The 10,565-nt window shown below is 54.6% G+C and overlaps 1 protein-coding gene across 1 annotated transcript; it reads right to left on the reverse strand.

Moving 5' to 3' along the window:
• Window positions 1-30: 30 nt before the first annotated feature.
• LOC100543904 (uncharacterized) lies at window positions 31-7,271 on the reverse strand. The gene is made up of 20 exons (XM_003201811.4): window positions 6,663-7,271; window positions 5,637-5,774; window positions 5,434-5,555; window positions 5,247-5,355; window positions 5,039-5,155; window positions 4,806-4,873; window positions 4,599-4,718; window positions 4,288-4,473; window positions 4,106-4,208; window positions 3,869-4,010; window positions 3,607-3,790; window positions 3,391-3,490; window positions 3,189-3,307; window positions 3,052-3,089; window positions 2,731-2,843; window positions 2,502-2,650; window positions 1,835-1,929; window positions 1,498-1,576; window positions 1,119-1,227; window positions 31-842 (listed from the first exon to the last, which is right to left on the reverse strand). Exons 1-20 carry the CDS (start codon window positions 6,718-6,720, stop codon window positions 769-771), a joined length of 2,223 nt encoding a protein of 740 aa, XP_003201859.2. The 5' UTR covers window positions 6,721-7,271; the 3' UTR covers window positions 31-768.
• Window positions 7,272-10,565: the final 3,294 nt, after the last annotated feature.

The following is a 10,565-nucleotide window of genomic DNA, read 5'->3' on the forward strand; positions in this document are numbered from 1 at the left end:
GGAACCAGCTCAGAGCTGGACATATCCCTGCTTTTAAATACGGTCAGAGCTGACCCAGGACAATCACACCAACATCAGGATGGCCCCAGACCTCTCTGACAATCTCAGGTTGCCCTTCCAACTCTTTGCCCTGCATGGTGATGGTGGATCTAATCCAAGTAAGAGGTGATTGATGAGCATTGCCCTGTTCCACTACCAGGGTTCCTACTCCAACTAAAGCCATCCGTGCCCACTCACTGGCACCAACCTTGATCACCATATCACCCCAAGATCATCACTAACCTTTGGAGGGGTCCAGGCAGATGACCAAATGGAGAAGTGAGCTTCTTTCTGATTTGTACAAAACTGCTTTAATGGCAAAACAGCTGAAAAAGAGACATTCAGTGCAGCTCCAGTGCCATCACAAAGCCCTGTGAGATGGCCCAGGCCGTAATCCCTTCCAGACCCAGGAGAAACCAGGATCCCCAAGGCCTGGAAGGATGAGGGCTCTTCTCAAGCACCATCTTCCAGTGCAAGAATCCTGGGGAGGGTCCATCCTTGAAACCACACCAGTGTCCTTCAAGACTCTCCCACTGAGAGTATTTTCCTTCCAGCCACAAATATGAGCCAGAAATTCTTCTGTGAAGTGTTGGGGCACAAAGGCTCCATCTGAGTGCTTCTGTTGCTGCTTTCCAGCCCAGATCCAGCCCAGCCAAATCCCTGAGATGCTGGATCACAGCACACACCAAGCCAATGATGGGCTTGAAAGAACCCAACCAAGTCCCAAACTCAGCAGCCACTGGGTGATGGGGCGAAGAAGTACACAGCCAGGAGGATGAAGTAGACCATCACCAGCACTGTGCCTATTGGGCAGAGAGCAAATAAGAGGGAGTTATGTCCTGCAGCAGGGAAGGTGGTCACATTTAGGATCCTTGGGTGGGACGCTACTGTTTCTTAAGACCTCTGGGTTCATGTCATAGGCAAATTGTGTGCAGTCTTGGTTAAGTCAATCAAACACTAGAGTTGCTCAAGCCACCCTGAACATGGAGCAGCACCAAGTGGTGACTCTAAAGTGGTCTCTAGAAGCTCCTCAGCCCTGTTATTACAGGGACAATGGAAACAACAGGACCAACACTGACCTTGGAAATAGTCACATTTGCCATCCATGAAGATGTAGTTCATGAGCACCACGCTGAACATGCTGGCATAGACATGGAGGTCGCTGAAGACAAGTGTGAAGTTTGTTGGCTGCAAAATAGAGAGAGTTGTGCCTTTGTGGCCAGTCGAGACAGTCCCTTGCCAACCCCAAATGGAGACTTGTGTATCACCCAAATCCATGCCATACATCCCTTGGGCAGGGAATGGCACAGGCCAAGGTAGAAGGCATCTGAATCCACTTCCCTCTGCACTGAGCAGGTGGGAGAGGACACTGAGGACAGTGGTTGTGCCCTTGGCATGTGGTGTTGTGTGACCCTCCCAGTGGGGTTGGAGTCACTGGGCTGTCCTGGGACTACTCACATAGAAGATAGTGAAGAGCACCAGAATGGGAATCTGGAGCATGCAGACCTGGACAGCGATGCAGTTTCCGATCTCGATGCTAGGAGAAGAGAGGGATTTGTTAAGCACTGTATCTCCAGCAGCCCATGGGAACTCTGTTGGGCTTAAGACAAACCCACCTCAGGGAACCAAGTTACAGAGCAGAACCTGGTTCTGACCCTTTTATGTGCCGTTAAGCCTTCTCTTGAGAGAATATGTGTAAGGCAGCCCGTTACTGACACCTCCATAGAGCTACAGGGCTGGGATGGAGCACAGGGACCACACTTGAGGAGGACACCCCAAAAATCCACCCACTCACCTCAAACTCAGGTTATTCTGTAGGGCAAACTGGATGCCATTGACAATCTCCGGTAGCTCAGGCACCATTGCCAGCACAGTTACACCAATGAAATACTGCAGGGAAATGGAGATGTCAAAGCATGTCCTGATCCTGACAGCTTCCCAGTGCTAGGAACATTTTACCCATTCCAAGCTTTTGGGGTTCACTACATAGACAAAGCATGTCCCCATCCCCTAATTGGGAGATACCCAACCCAGAGTCCCAACTGGATGAGGGAGGGGACCCAACCTCCAGGTCTCCATCCATCCCCCAGTCAAAGGAACCCAAACCAGAGGTCTCCCATCTATTCCCAGTGGAGGAATCCAACTAGATCTCCATCCCCACTCTGGCTGGAAGGGGCCCAACCCAGAGATCCTACCAACCCCTGGTGTGGGGGTCCCCTCCCAACCTGAACGTCTCCAACCATTCTCCATCAGAGAGGACCCAACCGCAAGGATTCCAATTCCCTGGTGGAGGGCCTTAACCTCCATGTCCTCCATCCATTCCCTGGTGAGGCGATCCAACCCAGAGATCTTCCACCCATCCTCTGGTTGAAGGGACCCAATCTGGAGGGCTCCCATCCCTCATGAAGGGGGCCCAATCCAGAGGACCCTAAAAATCACCCAAAACACATCCCCACACTCACCTGTGAGATGGTAGAGTTGGTGAGGATGGGGCTGATGTGCTCCGTTGCCAGGTCAGCACAGGCTGACATACAGAGAGTGGAGAGCAAGAGAATGACCAGTGCCCGCCAGCGGGACCAGTGGACCACAGCACTGTGGTGGTGGCCAGGCACTGAGGAAGAGCAGACAAGGATTAGGCACGTGGACAAACAGGCCCCAAAGATGGGTATCCTGTGGTCTGGGGACACTCACTGTGACAGTCACTGATGTGGATGTCATAGATGTGCGAGTGAGTTTTCAGGGTGAAGAAGAGGCCAATGAGGTACGCAGCAGGGAGCAGAAGGGACACTGTGTACACCAGGGGTCTGCAGACAAGATGCTTGGTGTCACCAGGGCCTCCAAACCAAGACCCTGTCGGCACCCCTGTGCTGGCTGGGGGATGGGGTATAGGATCAGAACCCTTTGGGGTGGCACAGAGGGACACTAGCCCTGGAAGGGACACAGGGCAATGCAAAACCCAAGAGCTCCAAAGACCCCATGCCAACTCCAGCAGCCATCCCCAGTCCTACTCACTGGACATGGCTGTAGTAAAGAGTGCCGTTGTTCTCCATCTGCAGAGAGAGAACACCAGTTACGACACAGGGATGCAGGACAGTCCCACTGCCACCATGATGGCCAGATAGGCTCAGGGTGTTCTCAGCTCTACTCACCAGGTCAAAATGACAGTTGTGGCAGAGGTAGTGGCCCAGTGGATTCTGGGTGACATTGTGGCACTCACCACACACCAATTTCCCATACACCTTGGAGAAGAGGGTTGGGGCGAAGACACCTATGGAGAGAGAGGGATAGGAGGCAGATGCCCTCAAGGTAGAACCCCACCGAGCCTTGGGGACGCCTCTGTCCCCACCTCACCTCCAACAGAGAGGAAGAGCAGGGCTGAGCTGACACCTGCTGACCGGCTGTTGAAGCGCTGCTCCTGATGTCGGATGCCCCCTATTACCATACACAAACCCTTTGGGAGAGGAAAAAAAAAAAAAAAAAAAACCCCAGAAAAAGTGAAAATTATCAGCACTTAGCTCACCCAACCATAGAGACCAGAGGCTCTTGTGACACAACAGCCCAGCTCACCGGGACAAAAAGGACACATCCCACCAGTGTCCCAGTCAGCGCTGACTTGACAATCTCAGCATAGCAGCTGTTGCCCTCACGGGATCCTTTGATGAGTGCTGTGATGTAGAAGGTGAGCTCCGTGATGGAGCCAAACGTGGCGTTCACCACTGCACCCACTGCAAAATTGCTCTGGGCTGAGATACTGGGAGAAGAAAGGAGGATGTCAGAGAGTTCAATGCGTGTCCCTACTGCCACCACTCAGCCCCACATCCCCGCTGACCTGGCAATGGCCATCCCAATGTAGTAGGAGAGGGGCATGATGGAGAGCAGCGCCAACGTGAACTTGACTGGAGAGCTTGTCAACTGGTTGTGGCTGTCCACATAGCCCAGCACCAGTGTCACCAGCACCAGTGGCAGCAGGTCTGGGATGGATAGTCAAGGACATGGTCCTATTGGGGTGGGATTTGGGGTCAGGCCCCCAACATCCTCCCTCTACCCCAAAATAGAGAAAGGATACTGACAGCAAAAACATTGATGCCATCCACTGCATATTTGTAGTAGTAGGGGTTGACAGCACGGTAGCAGCATAGGATGACCTCCCCATCCAGCGGCACCTCCGTCTGCAGAAGGACAGTTTGGTGACCCCCAAAACCCCACCTTGGATAGGGTACCCACAGCCCCACATAAGGCAGCACTCACCATCCTCAGACGACGGATGCACACCCGCTCTGGGGGCAGCAGAAGGACACGGACAGCTGTGCGGGCACTCAGCTTAGCCACAGGGATGAGGAAGACAAGGAGCCATGCAGTAACACACACTAGCCCATGGGCTAGTGCCAGCAGCGGGTAGCCCAGGCACAGCCACACCACAGTGCCAGCACGCTGCTAAAATAACAGGATGCATTTAGGGTTTCGCCACAAAATATCCGACCCCATTGCAATTGAAGCACCCATAGGTGCTATCCCCACACCAATAGGGGTCCCTGCTGTCCCCAAGCTCAGAAACTCACCCAGTATCCTTCGTCCACCCAACACCGTGGGTTCCAGCGATAGGGTGCAGGGCCACCAAGCAGCGCTGAGCTCTCCGTGTCAGTCTCACACACACCCCGTGCCTGTCGGGATTTGGGGGTCTGGAGGAGATTGGGATGATCAAGGTCCAGTTTGGGTCACATTTGTCACCCCCTATCCCCCCAATCAGATTTGGGAAGCACTGTTACCTCTGCTTTCTGAATCACTTTCCCAAAGGGCCAAAGGAAATAGCCAGCAAGGTCCCAGCAGAGACGCCCTATAGGGACACAAGATTCAGTTCCAATGGGAACACAAGTGCCCCATCCCTCCAGCCATGAGAGAGCCATGCAGTACCCAACGGTTGGGCCCTTTTAAGTCCAGCCTGAAGACCCATGGCTCCCCCAGCCCTTCCTATGGAGGGCCTCCCCAACTTGAGGCTCACCATAGGGAACCCCCACAACGGTGACAAACATCCCCGCAGCCACCAGGACGTAGAGCAGCGAGAGCCACCAGCCAAAGAGCAGCAGGTAGAGGACATTTCCACACGTCACTGTAGACCCTGCAGGAGAGGACACATCGAACAGGGCCATCACTACCTACAGCAGCAAATCTTTCATCCCATGCTGCCATAGGATGTTCCCAAGGCCAACCTCCAGGGCCACGGATGACGTTGAGGTCAGAGTAGAGCTCTTTGACGATCTCTGAGCGGTCTTCCCATGGCCGTGCTGTGATGTGGCTCTTCCATTTCTTGAAGCCAAACTGGAGAGAGATTTTGAGGTAAGAAAAACCCAGATGGAATCCAACTGATCCCCCTCACCCCACTCTATAGGCACTCACCTTGTAGTTATTGGAGAGCTTGTTGGCCTCCACGGCGTTTTCAGCTGTCAGTGTGGTTTTCACCACGCAGCTCTCACAGACCTCCTCCGAGTGCTGCTGGCAGCAGAGCTGCGAGGACACAGCTAGGGACAAGGGACAAAATAGGAGTGACAAAAGACGTGGGACCTCCAGAGCCCTCCCTGCCCCCACCCTGCACATCTTACCTGCGTGGCCACGAGGATGGTGCTGGTGGCAGCCCAGGTCACCCTGCACATTGTTGATGGCAGCGCAGTGACGGTCACAGAGGGAGCTCCGACGGGGGATGTCACCATCACTGTGGGTCTCGGGGACCTTGGGGACATCTAGGGAGGGGATAGAAGTCACATTGGGCTCAGCACTGTGGTGCTGTGCTAGGATGTCTTAATCTTACCCAAAGGGATTACTATGGGATGGGAAAGAGAGGCCCAGCCCACTGAGTGATCCCAAAGGGGGTCCACTGCTCACATCCAAAGGTCCCTTCCCCAACATTCCACTCTCTTAAGCAATTTTTATCCTATTACACATCCTCCAGGTGGAGCTTGAGTGGGTCTGGCCATACATACAAATAATCATGGAATGGCTTAGGTTGGAAGGAACCTTAAAGATCACATGCTGGGTATGATGAGTGAAAAAAAATCTGTTTACTTATAAAAGCATAAACCAGAAAAATTCAGAGCACAAACTCAATGAGTGGTAGCCCCACCTTAGAGGATTTTGGGATAGAGATGTACTTTGGGATTATAACAAGTGAAGTTCCTCCCAAAGCCACTATTTTGTCAAACAACAACTAACTGATGTCTCAGAGTAACAAAGATATGGGTTATCAGCTCTGTAGGACCACAAAGCCCCCATCCCAACAGGGGGAACACAGAGCACAGCCATGGGGTCTTCACATCCTTTTCTCCTAGCCCAAAGATGACGCCCACCCCTAAGGTTGCCTATGGATATGGGATAGGGATATGGGATATAGCATATTATGGAATGGACACCTTCCACACTACCTGCATTTTACTTCCAAACCTTTCCTTAACATGTGACCAATGCTACACTTCCAGTTTAAGTTTAGTATCCTTAATTTCCAGCTCACTTCCAGCAATTACCTCACCCACCCAGCAGTGGACACCACCCGTGGAGAGGGGACAGCCACCCTCCCACCCACCAGGGGACGGGGACAGCCCACCCCCCTCCAAGAGTTAAGCACACCCACTCACCCAGCCCCTCCTGCGTGCAGCGGCGGAAGCACCGACCCGGTTCGTTCTCGGTAGCCATGTGGACGGCAGGTTCCAAAGGACAGCGGTATGGGAAGCTCCGACCCTACGGGATTTAACGGGAGGGGTCGGGCATGCGCGGGGCGCGCCCCCGGGAGCCGCCCCCGGGAGGGGCCGTGATTGCAGCACCTGCGGTGGGAGAGGGGGTGGAGTGGGGCAGGGTGGAGCGTAGCGTATTGGGGGGCACAGATGTAGCATCCGTGAGATCGGGTGGTGCTGTATTTGGGGTCGAGGTGCAGGGGTTTGGGGGCACGCTGTATTGGGGTGCACGGGAAGTGGGGTGTGCTGTGTATGGGGTCCAGGTGCAGGGGTGTGGGGAGCATGGTGTGTTGGGGTGCGTGAGAAGTATGCTCCCCATGGGTACGTAGGGTTGGGGTGTGTTGGGGTGCATGGATTTGGGAAGCACGGTGTATTGGGGTGCTGTGTATGGGGGTTGAGGTGCATGGGGGTTTGGGGAGCACGGTGTGCTGGGGTGCATGGGATGTAGGGTGCATGGGGTTGGGGTGTGCTGTGCATGGGTTGCACAGATGCATGGGAATGGGGTACGTGATGTGTTGGGGTGCACTGGAAGTAGGGTGCATAGGGTTGAGATGTGCTATGTATGGGTGTCGAGGCACCTGGGTTTGGGGTGCATGGTGTATTGGGGTGCATGGGGACGGTCTGCATGATGCATCAGGGAGCATTGGGTTGGGGTGTGAGGTGTATTGGGGTGCACAGGGATGCTGGGATGCATGGGTTTGGGGTCTGCTGTGTGTTGGGGTGCACTGGAAGCAAGGTGTATGGGATTGGGGTTTGCTGTATATTGGGATGCACTGGAAGCAAGGTGTATGGGTTTGGGGAGCACGCTGTATTGGGTTGCATGGGAAGTGGGGTGTGCTGTGTATGGGGTCCAGGTGCAGGGGTGTGGGGAGCATGGTGCGTTGCGGTGCATGACAAGTATGCTCCCCATGGGTACGTAGGGTTGGGGTGTGTTGGGGTGCATGGATTTGGGAAGCACGGTGTATTGGGGTGCTGTGTATGGGGGTTGAGGTGCATGGGGGTTTGGGGAGCACGGTGTGCTGGGGTGCATGGGATGTAGGGTGCATGGGGTTGGGGTGTGCTGTGCATGAGGTTCAAGGCACCTGGGAATGGGGTACGTGATGTATTGGGGTGCATGGGGACGGTCTGCATGATGTATTAGGGTGCATGGGGTTGGAGTATGTGCTATATGGGGAGGCACCTGGGTTTGGGGTGCATGGGTTTGGGGTCTGCACGGGGATGGGCTGCACTGGCATCAGGGAGCATTGGGTTGGGATGTGAGGTGTATTGGGGTGCACAGGGAGCGGGGTGCGTGGGTTTGGGGTCTGCTGTGTGTTGGGGTGCACTGGAAGCAAGGTGTATGGGTTTGGGGTTTGCTGTATGTTGGGATGCACTGGAAGCAAGGTGTATGGGTTTGGGGAGCACGCTGTATTGGGTTGCACTGGAAGCAAGGTGTATGGGTTTGGGGTGTGCTGTGTATGGGGATGCACTGGAAGCAAGGTGCAGGGGTGTGAGCATGTGTGTTGGGGTGCAGAGAAGTATGCTCCATGGGATAGGGTTGGGGTGTGTTTGGGGATCAAGGTGCATGGATTTGGGAAGCACGATGTATTGGGGTGCATGAGAAATAGAGTTGGGGTGTGCTGTGTATGGGGGTTGAGGTGCATGGGTTTGGGGAGCACGGTGTGCTGGGGTGCATGGGATGTAGGGTGCATGGGGTTGGGGTGTGCTGTGCATGGGTTGCACAGATGCATGTGAATGGGGTACGTGATGTATTGGGGTGCATTGGAATTAGGGTGCATGGGGTTGAGATGTGCTATGTATGGGGGTCGAGGCACCTGGGTTTGGGGTGCATGGTGTATTGGGGTGCACAGGGATGGGCTACATGATGCATCAGGGAACATTGGATTGGGGTGTGAGGTGTATTGGGGTGCACAGGGATGCTGCGGTGCGTGGGTTTGGGGTCTGCTGTGTGTTGGGGTGCACTGGAAGCAAGGTGTATGGGTTTGGGGTCTGCTGTATGTTGGGGTGCACTGGAAGCAAGGTGTATGGGTTTGGGGGCACGCTGTATTGGGTTGCATGGGAAATGGGGTGTGCTGTGTATGGGGTCAAGGTGCAGGGGTGTGGGGAGCATGGTGTGTTGGGGTGCATGACAAGTATGCTCCCCATGGGTACATAGGGCTGGGGTGTGTTGGGGTGCATGGATTTGGGAAGCACGGTGTATTGGGGTGCTGTGTATGGGGGTTGAGGTGCATGGGGGTTTGGGGAGCACGGTGTGCTGGGGTGCATGGGATGTAGGGTGCATGGGGTTGGGGTGTGCTGTGCATGGGTTGCACAGATGCATGGGAATGGGGTACGTGATGTATTGGGGTGCATTGGAATTAGGGTGCATGGGGTTGAGATGTGCTGTGTATGGGGGTCGAGGCACCTAGGCTTGGGGTGCATGGTGTATTGGGGTGCATGGGGACGGTCTGCATGATGCATCAGGGAGCACTGGGTTGGGATGTGAGGTGTATTGGGGTGCACAGGGATGCTGGGGTGCATGGGTTTGGGGTCTGCTGTGTGTTGGGGTGCACTGGAAGCAAGGTGTATGGGTTTGGGGTTTGCTGTATGTTGGGATGCACTGGAAGCAAGGTGTATGGGTTTGGGGAGCACGCTGTATTGGGGTGCATGGGAAATGGGGTGTGCTGTGTATGGGGTCAAGGTGCAGGGGTGTGGGGAGCATGGTGTGTTGGGGTGCATGACAAGTATGCTCCCCATGGGTACGTAGGGTTGGGGTGTGTTGGGGTGCATGGATTTGGGAAGCACGATGTATTGGGGTGCCGTGTATGGGGGTTGAGGTGCATGGGAGTTTGGGGAGCACGGTGTGCTGGGGTGCATGGGATGTAGGGTACATGGGGTTGAGATGTGCTGTGTATGAGGGTCAAGGCACCTGGGTTTGGGATGCATGGTGTATTGGGGTGGATGGGGACGGTCTGCATGATGTATCAGGGAGCATTGGGTTGGAGTATGAGGTATATTGGGATGCACAGGGATGCGAGGTGCATGGGTTTGGGGTCTGCTGTGTGTTGGAGTGCACTGGAAGCAAGGTGTATGGGTTTGGGGTTTGCTGTGTGTTGGGGTGCACTGGCAGCAAGGTGTATGGGTTTGGGGTCTGCTGTGTGTTGGAGTGCACTGGAAGCAAGGTGTATGGGTTTGGGGTTTGCTGTGTGTTGGGGTGCACTGGCAGCAAGGTGTATGGGTTTGGGGTTTGCTGTGTGTTGGGATGCACTGGAAGCAAGGTGTATGGGTTTGGGGTTTGCTGTGTGTTGGGATGCACTGGAAGCAAGGTGTATGGGTTTGTTCCTGTGTACTGGGTTGCACAGATATAGGATCCATGAGATTGGGTGGTGCTGTATTTGGGGATCAAGGTGCATGGGTTTGGGGAGTACGGTGTATTGGGGTGCATGAGAAATAGAGTTGGGGTGTGCTGTGTATGGGGGTTGAGGTGCATGGATTTGGGGAGCATGGTGTATTGGGGTGCATGGGGTTGGGGTGTACAGTGTACTGGGGGACACTGGGATGGGTTGCACTCTATGTCATTGTGTATGATATACTGGGGGTGTGTTGGGTTGGGGTGCACAGAGATATTGGGGTGTGTAGTGTTAGGGTGTGCTTTGGGCTGAGGTGCACAGTAAGTCAGGGTTTCCAGGAAGCAGAGTTGCATGGGTTTGGGGTGTGCTGTGTATTGGGGTCGAGGAGCGTGGATCTGTGATGCAGTTGGGGTGCACTGATGTCCATGGAGTATGTGGCATAATGGGGTGCAACAGAGTGCCTGGGGTGTGGGGTGCA

This window comes from Meleagris gallopavo, chromosome 1, assembly GCF_905368555.1.
Source record: "Meleagris gallopavo chromosome 1, MGAL_WU_HG_1.1, whole genome shotgun sequence".
NCBI lineage: Eukaryota > Metazoa > Chordata > Aves > Galliformes > Phasianidae > Meleagris > Meleagris gallopavo.